The sequence below is a fragment of the Ostrea edulis genome, chromosome 5 (assembly GCF_947568905.1).
Source record: "Ostrea edulis chromosome 5, xbOstEdul1.1, whole genome shotgun sequence".
Lineage (NCBI taxonomy): Eukaryota > Metazoa > Mollusca > Bivalvia > Ostreida > Ostreidae > Ostrea > Ostrea edulis.
Window position 1 is genome coordinate 24,491,761 of NC_079168.1, and position 27,894 is coordinate 24,519,654.

General features: G+C 36.2%; 2 protein-coding genes across 2 annotated transcripts; one reads left to right on the top strand and one right to left on the bottom strand.

Annotated features, from left to right (window-relative positions):
- Positions 1 to 2,970: 2,970 nt before the first annotated feature.
- On the bottom strand, positions 2,971 to 5,378 carry LOC125650978 (uncharacterized). The gene is made up of 2 exons (XM_048879570.2): positions 5,241 to 5,378; positions 2,971 to 5,009 (listed from the first exon to the last, which is right to left on the bottom strand). Exon 2 carries the CDS (start codon positions 4,970 to 4,972, stop codon positions 3,128 to 3,130), a length of 1,845 nt encoding a protein of 614 aa, XP_048735527.2. The 5' UTR covers positions 4,973 to 5,009; positions 5,241 to 5,378; the 3' UTR covers positions 2,971 to 3,127.
- Positions 5,379 to 9,599: 4,221 nt separating this feature from the next.
- Positions 9,600 to 12,401, top strand: LOC125651252 (uncharacterized). The gene has a single exon (XM_048879831.2). It carries the CDS (start codon positions 9,600 to 9,602, stop codon positions 12,399 to 12,401), a length of 2,802 nt encoding a protein of 933 aa, XP_048735788.2.
- Positions 12,402 to 27,894: the final 15,493 nt, after the last annotated feature.

Consider the following 27,894-nt stretch of genomic DNA (forward strand, 5'->3'; position numbering starts at 1 on the left):
GTGACCAGTCGACAGGGGATGCTTACTCCTCCTAGGAAGCTGATCCCACCTCTTGTATATCCAGGGATCCGTGTTTGCCTTTTATACAACTTTTTATTTTGTATTCCTTATAGGAGTTATGAGATTGATCACTGGTTTATATCTTCACCTTTAGGGAGATGAAGCAAAATACTCATTCTCATGCAGTTATAATTTTTCTCTAATTATTGCACTTACGTGCAGGTAAATTGCAGCAAAAGTGACAAGAAATTTCAAATTCAATTAAAATAATTTTTTTAGATTATTGGAGATATTAATAAAACTTATGTAAGCATACGCTTGAAGTTTTCTGCATAAAACTGGCTGATATGACATTTTTACATTTAAAAAAAAAAGAACAAGACGATACCAATTATTTCCATGGGAGGGATCATGTACTTGCCCATTACATGGTAATGCATTGTTACTAAGAGGGTTTCAGTCTTTAACCGCGTTAGAATAGGTCCTCAGTACGGCGACAAAATGGGGCGGTCCTTCGGATGAGACTGCAGAATCCGAGGCCTTATGTTACAGCAGGTGTGGTACAATAAAAACCCTTCCTTGATCAAAGGCCATAAACCCCGTGCATATGCCTAAATTTTGCAGCCCTTCGCCAGCATTGGTGACGACTCCATATGAGCGAAAAATTCCCAAGTGGGACGTTAAACAATGTACAACCATCCAACCAACCAGTCTTTCACCAAGTAAAGGGAAAAAATCATATTCATTAAAAATTCAAATAGTTCGACAACTATTGCCGACTTGTATATGTAAAACTTATACGGTACCAATTTTGATGCACCAGATGCGCATTTCGACAAATGATATCTCTTCAGTGATGCTCAAACCCATGGTTATAACAGTGATTCAGAACTCAAATGGAGTCTTCTGAAACAATGCTCTTCTGCAAATGACATGAACGTTCAGTTTGACTAATATTTCACTTGGCGTCCAGATTCATACTCAGTGTAAACAAGTGTTTAAAAAGTTACACTTAATGTTAATAGGAACAAACGTCCAGAGTTATACTCATAAGAACAAATGTCCCGAGTTATATTCATAGGAACAAACCTCCAGAGTTATACTCATAGGAACAAACGTCCAGAGTTATATTCATAGTAACAAACGTCCAGAGTTATATTCATAGGAACAAACGTCCAGAGTTATACTCATAGGAACAAACGTCCAGAGTTATATTCATAGGAACAAACGTCCAGAGTTATATTCATAGGAAAATACGTCCAGAGTTATACTCATAGGAACAAACGTCCAGAGTTATATTCATAGGAATAAGCGTCCAGAGTTGAAATAATAGGAACAAACGTCCAGTGTTGTTATACACATAGGAACAAGCGCCCAGAGTTATACTCATAAGAACAAGCGTTCAGAGTCATACTGATAGGGACAAACGTCCAGAGTTTTACTCATAGGGACAAGCGTCCAGAGTTATACTCATAGGGACAAGCGTCCAAATTTTACTCATAGGGACAAACGTACAGAGTTTTACTCATAGGGACAAGCGTCCAGAGTTTTACTCATAGGGACAAGCGTCCAGATTTTACTCATAGGGACAAGCGTACAGAGTTTTACTCATAGGGACAAGCGTCCAGAGTTTTTCTCATAGGGACAAGCGTCCAGAGATTTACTCATAGGGACAAGCGTCCAGATTTTACTCATAGGGACAAGCGTACAGAGTTTTACTCATAGGGACAAGCGTCCAGAGTTTTTCTCATAGGGACAAGCGTCCAGAGATTTACTCATAGGGACAAGCGCCCAGAGTTATACGCATAAGAACAAGCGCATTATTCCGTTTACCTAACCGAAATATAGGAATCACGGTGATGTGACTTATCAATAAGGAATGCTTACTCCTCTTAGGCACCTGATCCCACCCCTGGTATGTCCAGGAATCGGTGTTTGTCGTACTCTTAATTATATTTTCATAGAATTTATGAGATGAAGCACTGTTCATTATCTTCACTTTTTCATCATGCACTTTAAAGTCACTTCCATTAACAAGTTATTTTTCTTGTTTACGTCCAATTAAAAAATCATTCCCTCATATTGGATATCTGTAGGTCATCTGAAATCCATAAACATAAGTTGTGTCAAGGTGAATTCAATTGATCAAGGTGAAGAATAAGAGTGAACTCGTCTTCACCTTAAATATTAACAACCCCAACCTTGACAAATTGTCTCCATCCTTATTACAAATAGTTTTCACTTTAACAGACTGAAAAAAAATATTCAACTCGACAAAGTCAAGAATGGTCAAAATGGAATAAAAGTCGAATTTTAATCACGTAGAAAAAAAAGAACTCAAAGGCAACGAAACTCATTTCTTTGTCAAGAAAGCTATCTGTTTGAATTAACTGGTGTGGAAATTGGATTCTTCAAACCACACTACCACTGGCACACCAAAAACAAATACATGTAAAATAATAGAAATTGTCTGTAAAACACATATACCAGGGAAATTAACAATGCTGCAGAGTTTGATTCTCGATTCTGATGGCTTTGGGTAGGCTTGCGAACCCAGAAATACATTACTATACCTAACTTCAAATTACTTACAAAAATATCAGTCTTATTTCAGTTTTCTACAGCCATAGGCGACAAACTAGCATTTATTGAAAATTATTTTGGTAATTCAGACTTAAGCTGAAGCGGCGATATTGCAGTTACATATCGGTTTTGAAGTTACCAGTAAATCTTGTTTTGAACTCTTTCGGTCGCCGTGCAGGCTCATAATGATGAAGGCGATATATCAAACGGTGATCAGTCTCATAACTCCCACAAGGAATACACAATAAAGAGTTGGACAAACACCGACCCCTGGATATACCAGAGGTGGGATAAGGTGTTTAGGATATCACATTTTATCCAAAACCACGACGATGGTCTTTTAAGTGCCAGAGGGATTGCATAAGAAGAGCAAAAATGCAACAACATGAATGATAATCTTTCGATTTATCCAATTCAATGTAAAATGCAATCAATGTGATAACTGTATTCATTTCGGGAGTTATCTATCACATAAAAGCAGTACATGCAATGATGCAACTGAATAGAAATACAAATGAATAATAGTCGGTGAATTCGTTTGTTATTAGACACAAAAGCAATATAAACGGTACTGTGCATTGATTGGTTCGTTAGGAACACAACTAGACTGATTGCCATAACTGTTTACTCTTTCTATGTCTCCTATGATCTCCATGCTGTGAATACTTTGTGAATACCTTCGGATTGTTGCTTGGAATATTGCATGTCCCGGTATAGTTTCAAAAATGACAGACGTCTGCATTACTTTTGCGGAGTTCGGTTTCTGGGGAATTTTTTGAAGCTTTGCCGAGTGGACTGACATTAGCTGTAAATTGTTACACGAGAAATTGGACTTCATCAGTTGTATATTTATATGAAGTACTGCAAAACTAGCTGCACTCCTTACCATAGAATTATGGATATCTAACGGTTCTGAATTATAGCACGGACAGTAGTTTTCTGGCACTGACGCATCGTAACAAGTTCTGTATTTTGGTATTTCTTGAAAAAGACTTATTCCCCTTGGTGATGAAAAAGAAGGTAATGTTGATTTTTTGTTTAAGGTTTGAAATAAAACGTCTTTGAGAGTTTCATGAAGATCAAAAGGAGTAGAGAGACGCATTCTGTTTGTAAGAAAATTCTCGTGTATATGTGGATACTTCTGTATGACAGCGCGTGGAATATAAATGCTAAGTAAAGGAAGATTTCTTGTTAGTACACCGAGTTCATGTCTAGCAATGGGGCCATAACGAGGACCATGGTCACTCATAAGTATCAGAACAGAATTGGTCAGATGACCGTTGTCATTCATCCATGATATTAGGTCAGCTGTGTCCTGGTCCGCTAGAGAAAGAAAATTCGGCTGATGATGACTTATTTCATTTTGCCAAAAGAAGACGAATTTCCTCAAACCTTTGTACCGTTCAATACACATCCTAGTATAATCTAAAATAATCTTGTGTTGTTTTTGATTTCCGAAGCATTTTGGATCAACCACCTTTCGAAGATTTGCGTGTTCTTTGCTCGTCTTTACTATTTTAAGATTAGGATTCTCTCTTGACAGGAACAACGTTCTCAGATAGTGAGTATAATTTGGATACGATAATACAAAAGGTGGATAATAAGAGGTCCAATCTTCAACATGACAGTCGATGTAGCCACGTTTGATCACTTCCGAGTATAATGAATTTCCTGTGCGAGACAATATGGCCTCTGTGATGGTCTTTCCTGCCATGGCAGCTAATAGATTTGGAAAGGTATTATCACCCACGCGTGCATATCCCTCAAATTTGTAGGCATTCAATTTATTTTCGAGGACATGTAGAGTCCGTCTTAATTTCCTCTCAGCCAGATAACGTGACACGGAGTCGAATCCAAAAATATATATATTCAGTTGGTTTTCTGACTCAGGTATCAAACGTCTTCTGTTTGTTTTTGGATTCACATTGTAGAGGAAATTCGCGTACACAGTCGTTCTGTTTACTGTACAAGACACATGAATAAAATCTCGGTCTATTTGCAAAGGGAATGACGAAATCTGAAACTCGTAAAAACGAGCTTCGTTCATACCGAATAGATAGATAGTTGAATATTTGCATCGGAGAGCACGCATATTTTCTTGTGACCAAGGTGCAGCTGATTGGTTGAAATGAAGAAACCCGGATGAATTAAGAAAAACCAATTCTGACCAAGAGTAGCAGCTAACGTTAGCGGGAACCCAAAAATGCTTTCTGATAGATTTCTCGTCCAACGGTCTCTGTATTTGACATTGTTTGGTGGTGTAGCTGCCAGGCACTATATGGTGGTACATTAAAGATACGAGCCATGTCACAAGGACTCCAATTGATATTTTCTTGAATAAATGTTTAACATTTCGTCTACCGAAGGTTCGCATAGCTAGGAATAACATATATCCTACTCGTTGGTGAAATGATGTAAATTACTTCCTGTTTTGAAATATAATAAAATATATTTTATTCTATTTTACATTAAGATTTGGTTTTAGATAAGACTTACTGAATAAATCAATTAGAAGTTGCCACATTTTCTACAATGCCTCAGTTATAATGGATTTTGGATTCAATAAAAGTTTTTGTAGATGAGAATAGTATTTAGAGTAATCAGTTTAACGTCTGTATAGTAACAAAAAATCAAAAGACGTTGACAGTGGAACTGACCTGCGGTGTATTTACCCGTATCTCGTGACATTCCGCGACATTCTTATCATACCCCGTTGTTTAAGGAACGGATGATCAATAACACTTTGAAAACATCCAAATGGCGGCAACCCATCTTCAGATAAGAGTGGACTCTATACTGTTACCTTTACTACCGTTCTATCAAAGGAATTTAATCGGTACATTAAGAATTGAAGATATGAAAACAAATCGATACGCAAATAACACGAGACTTAGTTTGAGATTAAATGAATAGAAAATACTTCTGAAACAATCTATATCGTTTATCAGTAAATGTCTACCCTTAAGTTAGTATTTTAAAGAAAGAACTATTGTGAAAGTATTTTGGTTGGATATAATGTCGGCATTGGATGGTGAGATTAATGACCATCCATGGATGTGAGTGTAAAAGCACATTAAAGAAGTGTGCACTCTGGGATTATTGAGATAAATATTGATATTGCAGGTTTATAGAGTGAGATAAATATTGATATTGTAGGTTTATAGAGTGAGATAAATATTGATATTGTAGGTTTATAGAGTGAGATAAATATTGATATTGTAGGTTTATAGAGTAAGAAAAATACTGATATTGTAGGTTATAGAGTGAGACAAATACTGATATTGCAGGTTTATAGAGTGAGAAAAATACTGATATTGCAGGTTTATAGAGTGAGATAAATATTGATATTGTAGGTTTATAGAGTGAGACAAATACTGATATTACAGGTTTATAGAGTGAGACAAATACTGATATTGCAGGTTTATAGAGCGAGACAAATATTGATATTGTAGGTTTATGGATAGATTTGTCTATCTGTAGACCAGAAATTGGATACCGCGCAGAAATTCAAATACTTAATGTCAATTCTAACTCATGAAGGATTCAAGAAAAACTACAGTCCATGATGGTCCATATCGCTGGTGTGCTGACTACAATGAAGACTATAATATATATAAAGAATGACAAAAATATTGGATTGAGCTCCAATGTAGTACCTGGTTGATGTAAATGTAGCCCCAACTACGACGTTGCAACCAGTCTATTGATTGTCTACCTGTCATGTTACTCAAGTCACACACCAGTGTTCCTATTTTGTACCCTAATTTCTCCTTTTGACTGGAAACGTATATTTCTATCCGGTTCCTGACTTATTTTGCATATGCATTTGACACATTACGTTCTGATTTTGTATTCAAACGACTTTGGTAACGTCTAGGAGAATCATAATCCTAGATAGCATATGCCAATTTAGTTTTCCAATTATCCGGTTGCAGCTGGATTCACAGTTCTCTGATTATCCGGTGGTGGCTGGGATCACAGTTCTCTGATTATCCGGTGGTGGCTGGAATCAGTTTTCTGATTATCCGGTGGTGGCTGGAATCAGTTTTCTGATTATCCGGTGGTGGCTGGGATCACAGTTCTCCGATTATCAGGTGGTGGCTGGAATCACAGTTTTCTGATTATCCAGTTGCGTCTGTGATAACAGTTTTCTGATTTTACGGTGGTGGCTGGGATTAGTTCCTAATTTTCTGGTGGTGGCTGGGATCAGTCTTTTTCGATTATCTGGTGGTGGCTAGAATCAGAGTTTTCTGATTATCTGGTGGTGGCTAGGATCACAGTTTTGATTATCCGGTGATGGTTGGCATCACAGTTTTAAGATTTTACGGTGGTGGTTGGCATCACAGTTTCTGAATATCTGATGGTGGCTGGGACCACAGTTTTCTCTGATCTTACGGTGGTGGCTGGGATCACAGTTCTCTGACTATCTGGTGGTGGCTGCGATCACAGTTTTCTGATTTTACTGTGGTGGTTGGAATCAGTTTTCTGATTAATCAATGGTGGCTGGGATAACAGTTTTCAGATTTCCGTTGGTGGCTGGGATCACATTATGAATGACAAAAATATGCAGCAGTATCCACAAAGTTTTCTTATATTCATCTTCCATTGTCATGGCTGATTAGAAAAAATCAAAATATGTGGTATTTGGAATTACTGGTTGTTTTCATTCACCAAGCTAACAAGCAAGAAAACAAAGCAAACATGCTTAATAAAGAAAACGCCAAATTCTATCTGCCAATTCTAGGTGAAATTCCATGTGTAATGTCATGTCTTTCTTATTTGTGTTTGTAAAGTATTTGATATCAATTTTCCAAATTAATCTGATTGTATGTAAATAGGTCTTCCAATTTTGTCAGGAAGTAATTTTTTATGTTGACCTGATTTGAAACGCGCCATATTTGCTGTACTCACTGTGGTGTGCTTGAGCTGTTTTCTTATATTCAATGATGTATCAGAAAATAATCACGGTAATTATCAATTTAATAGTGTTGTTTTAATGTGTAAACTTGATATGTTTCTTTATAGTGTATTTACAGTTATTTATAAAAGGTAAATTGTCAGTTCAAGTATATAAACAAAACTATAACACATGTCAGAGTGTAGATGTCACATTTCATTTTGCTTACCTTTCTATAAGTCATGCATTAATTGTCAGTTCATCTCAATATTTCAGTCAGTAATAATTGTTAATCATATCTGAAAGTACAATATTTACATATTGTACAACATAGTAAGTTTTGTTGTTTTCTGTATTGTAGTCAATCTTTTCCTACTCCAAATAAAGAATTACAGAGATGGAAACGAATTGGCAATTATTAATATTCCAACCTGTACAAGAAAGATAGACAGAGTCAAGGCACTACAACATTGACGTGATTACTTTCCGGCATGGCAGTCAATAAAGAAGATGGTCAACAACCAAAGATGGAAGCTGCAGAATCTGATGTTGGAAAATCGCGACCTCCAAGAAGTAAGAAACTAACTGAAAGTGGAAAATCATACAAATTGGAGCAGTATTATGGTACGTTCAAAAGGTTGAAAACATCAGTGACACAAATAAAGACGTTGATGTTGGAACATAGAACAGACACAGAGGATGTGAGAAAACAATATAGTGCATGGTTACAAACATATGAACACTTCTTTTTGTTCGATGAACTTGCAACACAGATAGATGATAAAGCAGAAAAAGAAAAGATGTTTGCAGACCATTACGACTATGATATATTTCTGATCAACTTTAAGAAGGAAGTTGAAGATTACTTTTCTTGCATGGAAGAGATTAGGAGTAAGATAAGTAAAGTAAAGAGTCGTAGAGAATCATGCGCTTCATGTGCATCTAGCATCTCTTCACAAAGAATCAAGGAAGAAACAAAGGTGGCAGAATTAGAGGCTCGTAAAGCCGTCCTTCAGAGAAAAAAGAAACTTGAAATGGCAAAGTTGCAACTGAAGTTAGAAGAAAAGGAATTGGATATTGATACAGGTATTGCAGTGTCACATGCAAAAACTGAAGTGTTACAAAAATATGAAAACATTTCTGATGAACAGTCTGTTAATCGGCATAATGTGGTTGAAAATCATGAAGATAGTGTTAGTTGTCCTAGAACATTTACTCCAAGACCATCACCAAAAACACTCGTCGAGTTTCCGCAAGAATTTGGGTCGCAGGTCTCTTACACTTTGGATCCAAATGCTACAATCTTTGAACCAAAATCTTTTTGCAAAGTGGAAAACAAACAAGATGCTCTAAAAGATGTTGTCCAATATTTGAGAAGACCCTTACCAGAAATAAAAAAAGTTTGGTGGAGACCCATTAGAATATAGAAGATTTATAAGACAGTTCAATGCAAAGGTAGTTGTGAACACCCAAGATGATGACGAAAGAATGAACTATCTTGAACAGATGACTTGCGGAGAAGCAAATCGTGTTGTGTCCGGCTTCAGTCATATGAATGGTGAGAGATCTTACAAAGCAGCAATGAGGCAACTCGAGGAAAGGTACGGTGATAATGAAGTTATCGTGACAACCTTTGTAAAGAAAGCACTAGATTGGCCACAAGTGAAGGACTCGAAAATGTTGGATGAATTTTCTCTATTCTTGGTGGAATGTGAAAATGCAGCAGAGAGTATGGACAGTATCAAAATTCTAGACTATCAAGAAAACATAAAAAAAATAATGATGAAATTACCGATATACATGCACGATAGATGGAGAAGTGTCGTCTTGAAAACAAAAGATAAAAAGAAAAGTGTGGTATTTTCAGACTTTGTGACCTTTGTTAAGAATTATCTCCCTCATGCATAGCTCTTATCCTTGGACGAATTTGGCTCCACTTGTTTGGCACGCTGTTTTTGGCTATATTTAGATCTAAAACTTCATAGTTATTTCGGATGGTTGAGCATCACTGAAGAGACATTATTTGTCGAAATGCGCATCTGGTGCATCAAAATTGGTACCGTATAAGTTTTACATTAAGAATGAAGCTAAGAAGTCAAACGATCCAACTTATGGAAACATGTCATTGATTGGAATTCGACAAAGCAGTAACAAACCGCAGAAAAGGACTGTAGCAGCAACTGATGTTGTGAAGGACATATCTAGACTACCAGAATCGAGTGTGAAATGTGTATATTGTGGAAACACTTCTCATATACTCAGTGAATGTAAAAACTTCATTGGAATTAGTTTGTCAGAAAGATATGACTTTCTTCGAGGCAATGGACTATGTTTTGGTTGTTTGAAGAAGGGTCATGTCACTAGGAAATGTCGATCAAGACTTTCCTGTTCTGTCTGCGGAAGAAAACACCCTACTTTGCTGCATGATGAAATAAGGATTCACACCACTCAAAGAACAGGGGAGACAGTATCACCAGTGAGTGACCAGCACAAAATATCGTGTTCTACTGTACCTCTACACACGGATACAGGGACCGGAATAGAAGATTGGGATGACGTTTCCTGTGCAATGGCAATAATCCCAGTTCGTCTGAAAGGGAAGGATAGTCCACACAGTGTAGTGACTTTTGCATTTTTTGATTCTGGGAGTAGTGTTTCTTTCTGCACAAAAAATATAATGGACCATCTTGGAGTAAGCGGAAAGCAATGTCAGTTGACTTTAAATACCATGGGTACCTCATACGAAAAAACTGCTTATGCTTTGAGTGACTTGCAATTGTGTGACCTTTCTATGACACAATTTGTGAACTTACCTAGAGTGTACACCAAAGATAAGATGCCAGTAAGTAACGATCATATACCTACTCATGAAGAAATTCAAAAATGGCACCATTTATCACAGGTGAAAGTACCAAAAGTAGATGCAGAGATAGGACTGATGATTGGTAATAATGTTCCTGATGCATATACACCACCAGAAGTCCTAACAGGTCCAAGTGGATCTCCACATGCAACCAGAACCAAGCTTGGGTGGATAGTATGGAACTTGTTGAGAAACAGAGAGACTCATGAAGTGAACCGAGTAAGCATTGAGAGTTGTGTTGATAGTGATCAGAAGTTAGAAGAGCTGGTGAAGAAATCTATGGACATGGATTTTCCAGAAAGAACGATAGACAACAGAAGAGAAAATTTTGTTGAAGATAAAGATTTCTTAACTCAAATGAAACAATCGATTTGTTTACAAGATTGTCACTACAGTGTAGCTCTACCTTTCCGAAAAACTTCCATTACGATGCCAAACAATTCTTCACAAGCTTATCAAAGGCTGAAAGGACTTAAGAAAAGGCTGGAAAGAGATAAGAAGTTTAAAGATCACTATGTAGATTTCATGAGCAAGCTGTTTGAAAAGAATTATGCTGAAACAGTTCCAGAAGACAAACTTGACAGAAACGATGGACGAGTATGGTACATTCCGCATCATGGTGTGTATCATAATAAGAAACCCGAGAAGATACGTGTAGTCTTCGACTGTTCAGCAACATTTATGGGTTCATGTGTGAACAAGGAACTACTTAAAGGGCCAGATCTGACCAACAATTTATTGGGAGTACTTCTTCGATTCCGTCAGAAGAACATTGCCGTCCAGGGAGACATTGAAGCTATGTTCCATCAAGTGTTTGTCCCAGAGAATGATCGAGACTTTCTCCGTTTTCTCTGGTGGGAAATTGGGAATCTAGACTCTAGCCCAAAAATATTCCGAATGAAGGTGAATATATTTGGTGCTACTTCTTCACCTAGTTGCTGTAACTACACTTTGAAACATTTGGTAGCGGAAAATATGCAGAAATACAAACCTTCCGTAGTAGAAGCAATAAAACGAAGCATGTACGTAGATGACTGTCTGGCATCGCTGAGTACAGAAGAAGAAGCAAAGTCATTTGCTAGAGACATATCTTCCCTCTATCAGAATGGAGGCTTTCACTTGACTAAATGGATCAGCAATAGTGTATCTGTATTAGAGTCAATTCCTGAAGAAGATCGTGCAAAAAATGTGAAGGAGTGGATCATAGGAGAAAATTGTTCAGCAGAAAGCGCCTTAGGAGTCTATTGGTTTATTGAGAGCGATCAACTGGGATTTCAGATATCTGTCAAAGAGCAACCAGCTACACGAAAAGGAATTCTTTCCATCATAAGCTCCCTGTATGATCTTCTGGGATTTGCATCTCCTTTTGTTATGAGTGCCAAGATCTTGTTACAAACATTATGTAGGCTTGGGATACACTGGGATAAGGAGATCAGTGAAGAACATATGAAGTGTTGGACTAAATGGATATTACAGGCACAACAGTTGGAGGCATTAAAAGTAGAACGCTGTTACAAACCCAAGAACTTCGGGAGGATTATTTCTTGTCAGTTGCACTGCTTCTCTGACGCAAGTGACGTGGGAATGGGAGACGTTATCTACTTACGTTTTGTAAATGAACAGGGAAGAATCCATTGTGCTTTTGTGATTGGAAAAAGTCGGTTAGCTCCTCTGAAGACTATTACAATTCCAAGGAAGGAATTAACAGCAGCAGTAATAATGGTGAAGTTAGCAATGGTCATTTCTGAGAATCTGGACTTTGCTATAGATCATGTCTTCTACTGGACTGATAGTATGACTGTGCTGAAATACATAGCCAACACAAGAGCGCGATTTCATACCTTTATCGCCAATCGTCTAACAGTAATCCGTGAAGCTACCAAATTGAATCAGAGGTACTATGTTGGTTCTAAAGAAAATCCTGCGGATTGTGCTTCTCGAGGAATAGGAAGAATCGACAAGTTCTTGAGTCACACCCTGTGGTTTAATGGTCCGGAATTTTTATGGAGAGATCAACATGAATGGTCAAAACAAGATATGCATGATGTCAAGGAATAGAAACTCACAAATGACCCAGAAGTGAAAGTAGAAGTTACTTTGGCTGTGTCAACACTGAAAACTAAATCCAGTATACATGTAAATGGAATTCAAAATTTGCTGGATCATTTCTCTGACTGGAATAAGGTGAATAAAATTACAGCCTGGATTTTACATGCTAAGAACAATTTACGAAATCTTGTGAAGGCAACACAAACACTCAGAGAAAGTATGAGAATTGGAAGAGAATCAGAAGAGAAGATCGAAAATCAAGTAAAGGAAGCGAGGAAGAAAAGATTGTTAGGAGAAAAGATGATCTCAGTACTTACTCCTGAAGATATCAAACGTGCAGAAGAAGCCCTAATTATATTTGTGCAAAGACAAACATTCTCAGAAGAGATTTATGATCTTCATATTGGAGAAGAGAAACGTGTGAAAAAAAATCGTCTAAATTGGCCAAATTAGATCCAATATTTGACAATGGATTTTTGAAAGTAGGCGGAAGACTAAGAAGATCACATCTGTCATTTGAAGCAAAACATCCGGTTATACTTCCCAAAACCTCAAAGTTATCCAGACTTATCATAGAGGATGCCCATAAATCTACTGGCCATTTAGGAAAAAATTCAACTTTGGCCGTCCTTAGGCAACGATTTTGGATTTTGGGAACCTCGGATCTATTCAAATCCATTGCTTCAAAATGTGTAATTTGTCGGAAGTACCAATCTCCAGTTTTGCAGCCAAAAATGTCAGATTTGCCTAAAGAAAGACTACAGCCTGACCAGCCACCATTTTCAAATGTTGGAATGGACTATTTTGGTCCTTTTGAGTTGAAACGAGGCAGGAGTACTGTTAAGAGATATGGAGTGATCTTCACCTGTATGGTTTCATGTGCAGTTCATCTAGAGATGGCATTTTCATTAGATACAGATTCTTGTATCAATGCTATACGTAGGTTTATTGCAAGGAGGGGAAAACCAAACCTCATTAGATCAGACAATGGAACTAAACTTGCTGGTGCCGAGAAGGAACTCAGAGAGGCGATACAAGTATGGAACTCAGACAAGATTCACAATCAGTTGTTGCAAAAAGGGATCCAGTGGGAATTTAATCCACCTTCGGCTTCCCATTTTGGAGGATTCTGGGAAAGACTCATACGATCAGTAAGAAAGGTCCTATACTCAATCATGCAAGAGCAGGTTATACGTTTGGATGATGAAGGACTACAGACACTATTTTCAGAAGTAGAAGCAGTCCTCAATGGAAGACCCCTTGTAGAATCTCCTAACAGCGCAAATGATTTAGAAGTGCTTACGCCAAATCATCTTCTTCTCTTGAAACCGGGTGAGCATTTTCCTCCAGGAACCTTCTTAAAGACTGATAGTTACGTGAAGAGAAGATGGAGACAAATACAGTATCTTGAGGATGTATTTAGGGCAAGGTGGACCAGGGAATATTTACCTCTTCTCCAGAGAAGACAGAAATGGTTGAAACCTGAGCGAAATCTGCAGATTGGGGATCTCGTATTAATCGTTGAAAATACCTCACGAAACAAATGGAATCTGGCAAGAGTAATTGAAGTGCAATCTGATTCTAATGGCATTGTGCGTGTTGCGAAGGTAAAAACAGCATCGACAACTTTACTGCGACCCATTTCGAAACTTTGCCTTGTTCTGGAATCGGACATTGAACATTAAGTGCTGTGCAAGTGAAAACTGCTGTAATGTTGTTGAACCTAAATGACTTTTCACAATAGTGTATGGTTTCACAAATGATATATTGTAAAATATGTTAAGGTTAGAAACATATTTTAGGGACCGGTGTAAAGTATTTGATTTCAATTTTCCAAATTAATCTGATTGTATGTAAATAGGTCTTCCAATTTTGTCAGGAAGTAATTTTTTTATGTTGACCTGATTTAAAACGCGCCATATTTGCTGTACTCACTGTGGTGTGCTTGAGCTGTTTTCTTATATTCAATGATGTATCAGAAAATAATCACGGTAATTATCAATTTAATAGTGTTGTTTTAATGTGTAAACTTGATATGTTTCTTTATAGTGTATTTACAGTTATTTATAAAAGGTAAATTGTCAGTTCAAGTATGTAAACAAAACTATAACACATGTCAGAGTGTAGATGTCACATTTCATTTTGCTTACCTTTCTATAAGTCATGCATTAATTGTCAATTTATGAAGTATTATCAGTTCAGCTCGATATTTCAGTCAGTAATAATTGTTAATCATATCTGAAAGTACAATATTTACATATTGTACAACATAGTAAGTTTTGTTGTTTTCTGTATTGTAGTCAATCTTTTCCTACTCCAAATAAAGAATTACAGAGATGGAAACGAATTGGCAATTATTAATATTCCAACCTGTACAAGAAAGATAGACTGAGTCAAGGCACTACAGTGTTTTTATTTTACGGCCCTTCGAGATTTTTTTTTCCACACAGATCAAAGACGTCCCCATCTGTAGGTGAATTACCTTTGCTTGATGTTCAGGCTTGTAGTCATAGGGATTCCGTATCGCGTTAACGCCTGTCTCGACAAAGAACCTCAGATTTTAAGAATACATCAACTCTCATTTCTAAATGCCAAGAGTTTGGCGAGGGAGCAGTTACTACCTATTATGGAAAACAAAAGACAACAGAAAACAACAAAAGACAACAGAAAACAACAACAAAAAAAGACAAGGAGTTGACAAGTGGGTAACACTACAAAGTAAATATTTCAGAATAATACGAAAAGCCTCCAAAATGAACTTTTATCAATAACATTTGGTAAACCGGGATGGAATCATACAATCCGGTTGTATGCATTGCTAAAGTCACCAGCCTTAGAGTTTGGATAGCATGTACTGCTGTAACTCGGTCTCTTATATAAATCAGCTACATCCGAATTAAACATTTGATTGCGAGCATATCTAGATCAATGCAAGCAGGTGTGAATCATGTAGGGTTAGAGTTTCTAAGATATGGACTAAAATAACCTTTAACCTACTCTCTACGCCTGATTAGTTTGTTATAATAATACATGTATAGATATTTCGAAAGATATATCAAAGTTCATTCCCCTGTCTGTTTCTATTAATTGTACATGTATCTTTTTTAACGTCCCTCTCGAGAATTTTCATTCATATGGAGACGTCATTATGACCGGTGAAGGGCTTCAAATTTAGGCCTATGCTCGACGCTTACGGCCATTGAGCAGTGAAGGTTCTTTAGCGTGCCACACCTACTGTGACAAGGGACATCCGTTTTAAGGTCATCTCCGAGGACCCGTGACATTCACACCTGATGCCGAGCGTTTGGCGATGGAACTGTCACTACCTGTTTTAACGACTTAGGTCTGTCGCGGCCGGGATCCCGACCTTCCGCATGCGGGGCGAACGCTCTAACCACTAAGCCACCGCGGCGAGATCTACAATAAAATCAAAATTAAAAGACCACCAGTATTTATTATGGTCACAAAGTGTTAGTCAAATTATAGGGTATGTTTACTTGCTTATCTCAGTAAATATATTATATGAGAGAGAGAGAGAAAGAAAGAGAGAGAGAGAGAGAGAGATTATAAAAACCTGTTTTGTTATGGATAGATTTTCCAACTACCCGTGTGTCTATGCATACTTTCAAAACTTGAAAACATTCATTAAAACCTCATGTGAACCGAAAACTCATAAATCTCTAGGGGCTGTAAGCTCGCAAACGAGATGACGCGAGATTTGAGTACTTCCGGTGACAAAAAAACCTTTACGGTTTGCATGAAATCATACAAGTTGGAAATATCCTGCAGTTTTTATCGTTATTTGGTCGATGCAAAGAAGTGGACGTTATGGGGAAAGTTGTGCAAGTAACTATAAACGCATTCAAATACCGGTAGTAAACTTGATTTCCATTAAATAATAAATATTTTGGTTTTGTTTGTTACCACATCTAGGGCCTTCATACCGATCATCAGTCTTTAGTTATATATACGCTCAAGTAGATCTAAATAGATTTACATTTATTTATTTACAATCCACAAATCAAGATGTACACAGTTATACATCACATGCAGTCACGCTTGAAATTGTATAAACCAAATGTTTATAGAGGGAGGAGCATGCTTTTACGATCTATAGAGAGCATTTTTACGAAACACATTCCTAGACACAGCAGCTGTAATACTACTAAATAGTACTATTTCCAAATACAACACAACTTCACTGATTTCTTATCGGCGTCGCGCGTACATGATCTTGATTAGCTGCAATAATGTAGCCCTAGTCTCCTTTAAAGAGAGAGAGAGAGAGAGAACGTCAGAGTAAATAACTCGGAGAGGGCTATATTATTGCACCTAGACCTTGATAAATGTAATATTGACAAAATTTTCAAAAAGAAGTGATAGTATTTAATATTATAAACCAATAAATTGTTTTAGAAAGTGGATTCACTGAGATTCGGTTGGTACTTGGTGAGTGGGGGTGGTATAATATGATATGATACGTTATGTTTTAAAGTTCGTACAACTGTATTGATGGTTTACTGGGAATATTATTATTATACAAACCTTCTCCATCCGCATTGAAGTTTTCTATCCTCTCTCCCTAAACCAGTTTCAGATTGTATAAACACAGTTTTGTGTATAGGAAAGTATTAGCTTATACTAAATTCAAGAATGTGGCTTTAACTTAAGACTAAGTCTTACAATAACTTCCTTGAGATAAAGAGAAACGTATTGTATGAAAATGATTTTTGTTCCAATTTTTTAAAATTTAGGTTAGATGGATCGATGCCATTGAGACTAATGTCTTGCAATATTCCCGGACACCTTGATACCCAGGCCATGACATACAGTTCCTCAAAGCAGTGACTTGTGTAACTATCACTTATTTTTCAACTTTGAATACAGGATCAACATGTGCTTCACTGCAAAGTTCCTGCAAAACCCACGGCTGGAAAACGGTTTAGGTGTTAACCATCTGTGATCAATTACCACAATGTGTGTCCTTGAACAATGAACATTCCAGGTTTTTATCCTAAGAGGACAGTTGGCTTATGAAAAAGTTGAACTGTGTTATATGATAGCCAGGGGAGTATTTACGTCAAGGGGGCTAAAGAAAGGATAAAATCCACATACATGTACCAGCAGTCTACGAGCCAATATCAACCAAGATAAATATGTGCATGGGATGCATTAAACAGTATATTGATTTTGAATTCATTCAGGAATGGAAATATTATACGTATAATTCTGTTAATGTTACGTGTCCATTCAGAGTCTTTTATGATCCCGGATAATTCTGCAGTCAGCTGTGTCCAAATAATCAAGTTGCAGCAATAAAATTCTGTCACTTTCTAATGTTCTTTGTCCACTAAGAGTCCTTGATGTTTCGGATAATTTTGCATGCAGTCGGCTGTAGTCCAAACAACCAAGACGCAATGATTCATATTGCACAAAATCTGGCCCTGTATCAGGTGATGGTAAGGATGGCTTGACTTGAGGGAGTAAATACTCTTCCTGTATTCTAAATGTAACACAAAGTTTATATATATAATGTACAGTGAAGCCTATAAAAAGAGAATCCACTAAAAAGAACCAAACATAAGGGATGCTTACACGGTTAAAGTCTTTACACTGTGTACCGCTTTATCTATTGTTAACTGTGCTTCAGAGAAAGTACTCTTCAAGTTCAACTATATATAACTGTTAGTAACATTTTCTATTACTTGAACCACTAGTATATACCACACGCATGAGAAATATTACAAAGAAAATATTGGTGAGCTCAGATTTTTCTGATGCTTAACATTTTTTTCTATCTGACTGTAAACAGTCGTTAATTAGGCCACAGTTTTTTAATTTATTGGTTTACGGATTTTAAAAATAAAATTTAGGGTCGGTCGGGAGATAAAAATAAAATAAACATTTTTAATATCTATCGTTGTTTTATTTTCAATAAATCATTAACATTATTTCGTGAGTACAAATAAACAAAACATGTATTTCAAAAATATTAGATAAAAAATTCTTTAGAGTGACTAGTACGTTAATATAAATTTGGGGGGGGGGAATGCAATTTCAAATTCAGTGTATACATGTAACTACATTGTATATACATGTATCTATGTTACACTTTGGTAGAACATAAGCCGAGAATATATAAGGCCATATCTCATTGATGTTGTAAAGTATCCAGTATTTATATAATGTTGTTCAGTAATTTTGCTGTATATGCTCAATAAAGATTTTACATTTACAAATTGTAAACATAAAGAAAAAAAAATTAATATTAGCACTAAATTACAATTGTATGTAGTAATTCCATTTTTAATTTCAGAATGTTTATACCCCTATGAAATAATTTTTAACCCCATTTTTCCCATATAGACATGCCCATGGAATTATCTACCATCTTTTTGAAAGAAATGTTTGTTTTTCATTTTTATTTGATACTCAAATTCTTTCCACCACTACACAAGGTATACAAATTTACGAGAAATATGCATACCTTTCTGAGTTTTATCTGGTCAAATTTTTTACAGGCGTTCATTATAATATCAAAAGCATCTAACAATTTCTCGCACTGTTAGAACTATTCCCTGTTAAGATTTTTTACGGCAGAGATGCACGTACATGTATTCAAATACATTTATTATGACATGTACTGCTGTGGTATAAAGTCACTAGTTAGAATAATCTAACTGTGTCTCGGTACAGGCCCTCACCACATTCAAACTGGGTATGTAGGACATTATTACTTTAACGATAGAACATCCAATTTAGTAAAGTCGCTAACAACTGTACCTTCCTCTCATCTTTAAACACCCAAATAGCACTGCATTTTATGTTATGTGAGCAGTAAGAACACCGCCAATTGTATGAGAAATAATTATTTCTATCAATTCCTTTTTTTTCGTGATGAAATGCCATCTGGCATCTGTTTTGTCAACAAGAACGATAAAGGTATTGTTACTGCCATCGTGCGTGGCTATATCTGTTTACATGGTTTTTAAAAATACAGAATAAAGATATTTCGCAAAACGAATGGTGATTACTAAATACAAATCAATACGTTTGTGTTTCACGATTTTTTATTCGTAAAATTGAAAATGCATTTTATTTCTATTTTCGATTTGACATGTTGGGTAGACATTCTCTACCCAGAGTTCCGTGCGCTCCTCGCACTGCACGTGTATGTGAAGCTTGCGTAACGCGCCCTCTGGTGAGAGAATGGTTGGGCAGAATCGGCGGAATTAAAAAAAGAGAGTAGAAATTTGCATTTTATTTTTTTTCCGATTCCCCAGGAATTAGGGTCGGCGGATCCGTAAACCAAGAAATTAAAAAAAACTGTGGCCTTATACAGAAGATATGCATTCTACAAATTATCTACCACATTATTGGAAGGAGCCACCACTGAAATTACTCTCTCTCTCTGGTGTTTGCCAACTGATATCTTTAGACAAGAACCCCCCACCCCCAACCCCCGCCCTGTAATTTCGTGCTAAATATATAACAAGAGTACCGCAAACGGTACATAATACGCCCGTGAAATGCTTACATAGGGTGTTTTTCTTGTGCTATAATTTGTATAACTTTGCTTCAGGTATTATCAGCCAGCATGAGGCTGTGACAAACTTTCATATGAACAAAGGGTCTTAACTTAACAATCTAGATTTCCTCAAAATGGACCAAGTTCAACAACCTGTAATTTTTTTCAAAAATGAAAGAAAATCAAAATCCTTCCCCAGATGCACATCTTCAATACTCATACAAACACTCCACAAAATAAGATGGTCCTCACTTGAAAACCGTGGGAGGAGTTGAGCGGACAAATTATGTACCCTCCATAGAATATTAATTTCCAAATAGACCAAGTTCAACAACCTGAAATTTTCTCAAAAATTGTAGAAAATCAAAATCCATCCCTGACGATGTACCAGTGTACTAAGTTTGATGTCTGTCAAGCAAAAGGGTTATCATGATATTGAGTGGACAGTATATTACTATGTTCAGTTTGACCTTTCACCATGTGACCTCAAAATCAAAAGGAGTCATCTACATGTACTCCTGAATATACACCACTGTACTAAGTTTGATGTCTGTCAAGCAAAGTGTTCTCAAGATATTGAACGGACAGTGTATTCCTATGTCCAGTTTGACCCTTGACCTTTGACCATGTGACCTCAAAATCAATAGGGGTCATCTTCTCCTGAAGATGTACCAGTGTACCAAGTTTGATGTCTGTCAAGCAAAGGGTTCTCAAGATATTGAGCAGACAGTATATTCCAATGTCCAGTTTGACCTTTGATCATGTGACCTCAATATCAATAAGAGTTATCTTCTCCATAAGATATACCAACGTACTAAGTTTGATGTCTGTCAAGCAAAGGGTTCTCAAGATATTGAGCGGACATTATGGGTCATCTTCTTCTGAAGATGTACTGGTGTGCCAAGTTTGATGTCTGTCAAGCAAAGGGTTCTCTAGACATTGAATGGTCAGTATATTCCTATGCCCAGTTTGACCCTTGACCTTTGACCATATAACCTCAAAATCAATAGGGGTCATATATTTCTTAGGATGTATCAGTGTGCTAAGTTTGATGTTTTTCAAGCATACGGTTCTCAAGATATTGAGCGAACATTATATCCCTATGTCCAGAGTAGATTGACCCTTGACCTGAAAAACAATAGGGGTCCTCTTCTACTCATAACCAACAAACCTATGAAATATCGTTATCATCAAGTGAATGGTTCTCAAGATATTGAGTGGACAACATAAGGTCTACCGACCGACAGGTGCAAACCAATATGCCCCTCTTCTTTGAAGGGGGCATAATAAGGCTCTCAATTGAAAACTGTGGGAGGAGTAGGGCGGACAAATTATGTACCCTCCATAAAATTATTTCCAAATAAAGGGGCAAAACTCCTGGAAAAAAGGTCGAAATGGATCAAAATTGCAGTATGATCTAGAGTGACCCACAAAGACGCTACACAGCAAGTTTCAGCATGCTATGTGAAAGGGAAATGAAATTATAAAGCGAAAACCCCGAACGGACGGACGTACAGACAGACGGACGTACAGACATTGCTGTACCATAATACGTCCCGTCTAAAGACGGGCGTATAAAAACTTAATCAAGCCATAGATAATCAAATTATCTTAATATTACCAATTTCTCCAAATTGCTTAAATAATAATGATAGAAAAAAACCAGTGAAGTAATAGGCCATAATACAACCCCTCCCCCCCCCCCCCCCCCCTCAATTTTAGCCACATCACACAATTATCTACTTGAGTTACATTGTACATTTGTATGTCAATTATCGTCAATAATAGGCCTAGTAAAGAGAAGAAGTAAGTTGAATTAAAAGTATAAATGAATTGCGTAATTATCGAATAATCATTCGTGAAGTTGAAGGTGAAGGTATACTTGCAGTTACCTGATTACTTTATACAACGTGTTCTCCATCGACACTTGAACCACCGCATTGACAATGTACTTAACTTGTTAAACAGGGATATAACAAATGGTTGTGGTACACAGCGTTCTCTGATTTACGCATAAGCATTGGTTTTTCGGACGTGTAGTTGGCCCAATTCTATGTACTCGTAATACTGAATCGGATTTGTTTGTCACCGGAAACGCTTCATCGGAAGTGACAAGAAACGAGACTTGCAGCCCCTATAGTTAGGACATGCTCCAGTAGGTAACACGTCATTTTTCTCCAGTCGCTGGTATTTATATCATTTTCTATTATCAGGTAAGTCAGCATTCCCGTTCTGTAGAGCTGTAATACTAGTATATAAAAAATTTCGAATGTGATTCGTGATATATAATTATCACCAAAAAAAACCCTCTTAAAACCGAGATAGTTTTAAGGGCGAATTTGTTGCTCATAAACTGGTTAAGGTTTTGGTTTATGAGTTTGAAACCAGTTTTCAAACCAGTTTTGGTTTCAATCTGGTTTACAGCGAAGAAACAAATGAACAGTTTAATTTTATATTATTACACATATGACAAATAGTATAAAATATCTTGCAGTAATGATTCTGAAAGTCCCCGATAATCTCCGACTCGAAACTGCATACCGCACATTTCAAAACCACAGGTGATGCCGTCGCCATGCTGGATTGATTTCCCGCCTCTCTCGTAAACCAAATAAACTGCCCCCAGAGGCGGTTTAGTTGGTTTAACGAACTGGTTTAAGTTTTGGTAAAAACAAATAAAAAACCAGTTCTGGTTTTAAACTAGTTCAAAACCAGTTCGAAAAACAAATGAATAGTTTACTAAACTGATTCGAAACTAAAACTAGTTTAAGCGCAACAAATTCGCCCCAACATTTTACGATAACGAAAACCCTCGTATGTCTTAATGATAGGTAAATTGTATGAAGGAGGGAGTCTCCTTAATTGTTTTTAAAATAGATAATATTTGAGGTGAAGGTGGGGTATATTCGCATATTCCTAGTGTCTACCTTGTATCAATAATTGGACCTGATCTCCTTTGATATGTTTCACGTTAATATTCATATGTGATATGCATTGTGCGTGTTTTATTTATCGATTTGATTGGTTTCATAAGTCTAGTTGTTAGTTGTACATTGCTTTACGCGTAAGCCGGCTATCTACTTAGTTCTAACTAATTCACTCGATGAGACTGTGCACGTGCAAGCACCTTAAGGGGTGAAGTTTCGATGTTGCATGTTGAACAGTGAACTTCGTATTTTAGTTCATCTTGAATTTCATAAAATTCGCAATCTGATTAAAATTAGATCCTAGAATACGCTCACAATCGCTACACTAGGATCTGACATAACCCCATAGGGGGTCATATCCGCATGACCTTTCGCTTGGAATATTCATGAGAACTATCAGTCAGTCAGATTGCGCCATACAATGATGGCTATTTAGGCGGGTCCTGGCAATTCGTAAACAAATTGCTGTAATCTCTCTCTTACGAAGTTTATTCCACACTGTAAAATTGTATATTCTCGCATAACGAATTTTAAACTTTCGCAATAATGTCTAATCTATTCCGTTCATACAAACAACAAAACGTACGATATGAAATACACCCAAATTAAATTAATTGTGAATTCCGATTTATGTATGGATAGGGATGGGTACGATTTGAATAGTTTTCAAAATGGTTTACTTTAAAATAACACAAGGAATATAACGCTAGTCTACGTAAACGGTGCATTGTGACGTCGCATTTAGCTGCGATATGTTTTCTTTCAAACCAAACAATCGCAGCCATTTTCCTTGAATTGTGAACTTCATCGGGATTTTTTAGCGTTTGAATGTCAAACGCGCAGCCATTTTTATTGCATCTCTAACGTAAATAATGACGCAAAGGTTCATGCGAGAAAAATTATCGTTGGTATAAATCGACAGGGTCAATTTGATTGGTTTAACGAAAGGCCAGGGTTTGACATTTACTTTTTTGAGCACTAGACCAGTCGGGCTACTTAATTAAATGATTTTTACTAGACCTAACCTTACATCCACTAGCCCTGACCAACTTTCCAGGAAAAAAAAACCCGGCGTAATCATGTTATTCGATCCGCAGACTTTACGATAGCATTTATTTCGTAAATGTGACTTTTAAAAACGGAATAAATAGCATGATTAGTTAACATGAGTAAAATATATATGTATTAGTAACTATAATTTAGTCTGTGTGCCGACCATCTATAATTATATATCTTTATACATATAACCATTGTAACGATATTGTTAACTACGCGGATCGAATAACATAATTATGTCAAATTCTACCCGTCACGGAAATTCTTTAGTCCATTTAGAATAAAATTACCTCAACCTTTTTTTTAAATTATTATTTCTACTTCATAAGCCGTGCTTTGTTTCTTCCCAACCTTTTCCTTTTTTTCTCTTGGGACATCTTTCCTTGAGGACGAGAAGTCGTATTTGAATATAGAGACATTCCCGCACATACATGTATTATGGCTGTTTACGACGTAATTTATTTATTTGATAAACACTTTCTTATAAATATTTAATTCAATTAAACTATTTTTTAAAAAAAATGAAAAATGAGTTCAATTTATATCTATTTATCCGAAACATAACTTTACACACACATTAAAAGCGTGTTCCAGGTTAAAGCCGGTAATGAAATTCCGCCCATCCAATATATTTCCGATGACGGTATCAATATGGTAGCTTTTTCAGATAGAGAAAAGGCAGAAGTATTAAATAAATATTTTTCCTCAATATCAAATATTGACGACACAAACCACATTTTGCCCAATTCAAATAACTTAGGCAATGACAGCCTTACTGATATTTTTATTGAAGAACAAGAGGTCATAGATATAATATCCAATCTTCCTGTCAACAAGGCTATTGGGCCCGATTGTATAAGTCATAGTATGCTAAAGTCAACAACACATATCATTTCTAAACCACTATGTATGCTTTTCAATAAATCTCTGCGCGAAAAATCTTTTCCTAACTTCTGGAAAGAGTCACATGTTCTACCTCTTTTCAAAAAGGATGATCCTTCTTTGCCTAGTAATTATAGACCCGTGTCCCTTTTAAGCTGTGTTGGCAAAGTTATGGAAAGAATAATTTTTAAACATGTATATAATTTTTTTCATAAAAACAACTTATTCTACAAATACCAAGCTGGTTTTTAACCAGGTCATTCTACAGTTTTTTTAACTATTAGAAACTTATCACAGCATTGCAAAAAGCATAGATGATAGTAAATCTTGTTACATGGTCTTCTGTGATCTATCTAAAGCTTTTGATAGAGTTTGGAACAAAGGTCTTCTATTTAAATTACAAACTTATGGGATCAAAGGTAATATTCTTGAATGGTTTTCTGATTATCTTTCTTGTCGCAGCTAAAAAATTCTGTATAAAGACCATTTGTCTTCAAGTTCAAGTGTAAATGCAGGGGTACCCCAAGGTTCTGTTCTTGGACCACTATTGTTTTTAATTTATGTTAATGATGTTGCTGAAAATATGCTGTCTTTTTGTAGATTATTTGCTGATGATAACTCCATTCAATATGCATCTAAGAACTCACATGAAATTGAATTTACGTTGAATCATGATCTTCGTGTTCTAGATGAATGGTCTAAACAATGGTTGTTAAAATTTAACCCCTCTAAAACAAAAGCTGTATTTTTTACATTGAATAAGGATATTGATCCTCCTAAATTATTTTTTCAAAATTGTCAGTTGGAATATGTGCCAGTGCACAAACATTTAGGGTTGTTCATTTCACGTGATTTGGGTTGGTCACATTATATAAATACAATAACAAGTAAGGCTTACAAAATTTTAGGACTTCTTAAAAAGCTAAAATTTACTTTGGGAAGAAACACTCTATTAAAAATGTACACTACTTTTATTAGACCAGCTTTAGAATATGCCTCAGTGGTTTGGGATGGTTGCAATGCATATGATAGTGATTTGTTAGAAAAAGTCCAGCTATGTGCAGCGCGAATAATTACTGGCCTTCCTATATTAGCATCTAGAGATTCTTTATATTTAGAAACTGGCTTAGAGTCTCTGTCTTTTAGACGAACAACCGCTAAATTAGTTACCATGTTCAGAGTTCATAATAATGATGTTCCTGAGTATCTACAAGAAACGATCCCAAGAAAAATAAATAATACATCCAAGTACAATCTCCGTTATGGAGACAATTATAAAATACCAAAATGCCGACTTGAACTTTATAAGAAATCATTTGTACCTGATGCTTTATCAAAATGGAATTCACTTGATATATAGAATCAACACAGCTACTTCAGTTAAGCAATTTCGTAAGAGTGTTAGCTCCAAAAATATCAACAATCCCAAACCACCGACATATTTTTCCTATGGTACTCGTTTTCTGAATATAATTCATACCAAACTTAGACACACCTGTATTTTGAATTACGATCTATATAGACGCAATATTGTTGATTCTCCGTTATGTTCTTGTGGTATGAAAGAAGACGCTTATCATTTCTTCTTTATTTGCAGTAAATATTCAAATGCTAGATATAAATTAATGGATAGCTTGCTGAGGTTAAATGATCTAGTTATTATCGATGTCCACCTTCTACTTTGGGATAATAATGCTTTATCTTCTGGGTTAAACAAGTGTATTTTTTCTTATGTTCAGTCGTTTATTCATGAAACCAAAAGATTCAATTGATGTTCAATTTATATTTTTTGTACATTAATTTTCTACAGTAATATATTGTTATATTTTTAAGGAGAAGAACTCGTAAGTTATTTGAACTTGTTTCTGATCCTTTTGTATATCATGTAGGTACAATAAAATATGTTAAAAACACACACATTAACATCGAGTAGATGTCGTAAAACATCACTTCCGACCGCGACTTATTTATTAGATTATTTCACCACGCGGTTCAAAATTGTTCTCAAACTGCTTGCAGTTATTTTTCTAGTTAAGAATAAAATTTCTTTTGGTTTAAAGTAAAGTTTCTTGTTTATTTTTTTAACACGACCAGTCGGACTAGTAAATCGACATTTTACCCGACCGGATCTATCATTTAGTAGACTCGGTCGGTCGGACGTGCCTTAGTGTCAAACCCTGAAAGGTCATGCGGATGTGACCCTATATGGGGTTACGTCAGATCCTAGTGTAGCGATCTAAGTAAGCGGATCTCAGGATCTGGTTTTAATCATATTGTAAAATTCGTTAACGTCACTCAAAATACTGAGGCTTTAGGACTAAGATATTACGTGAATCAGATTTTGGAAATGAGAAAAAATTCTCTATAACAAAAGGTTTTTAAGGACTGTCTCATATTTTGTTGTAGTATTTTTTTTAAATTGATTAACTCTTCGTCTGTGAGAGAATCTGCTCTTGTGGTCCATCAACCTTACATTTCGCCTTTCATACGGGCCTGGGCTTGACAAATTTTCTTAAATTCTAAATCTTATATACAGTAGTTATAATTGTTTCAAATCAAACTATTGATATACTATATTACCCCTACTAAAATAACACAGTATCCTATCATATGTTCATTCATGAAACAGGTGTACTCTTTACAATCGTGACAGAGTTTGGAAACAGTTGTAAACGAATCGTACAGAATATTGAGGTCACGTGCATTCACGTGAGATGTTATCTTGCCTTCGGTGTCAGTACAGTGACAATGACTGAAACCATCGGAAGGCTGAGAATAAACAGTGCAGTAATGTTGGATTGTTGACATGTTGGGTGTATTTAAAATGTTGAATGAATTTATACTTCAGCAACAAAGTGATATATCTAAAGTAGACAAACAACTAAAAGCTTGCCAAGATACATTGCAGCGTATCAGGTACACTTGCTCAAGTCTCTATGTTGTTTTTATTACATTATCATTCCATCCAAATTTTACTGTGTTTCTCTGCTCTCTACCATACTTAATGTCACCAAACATAGATTGTTTGGCATTATCAAAAGTATTAAAGAGAGCACTGATTATTGAGCAAGTCTACGTATCAGGCTTTTATTCTCTTTAAGAGACAAGA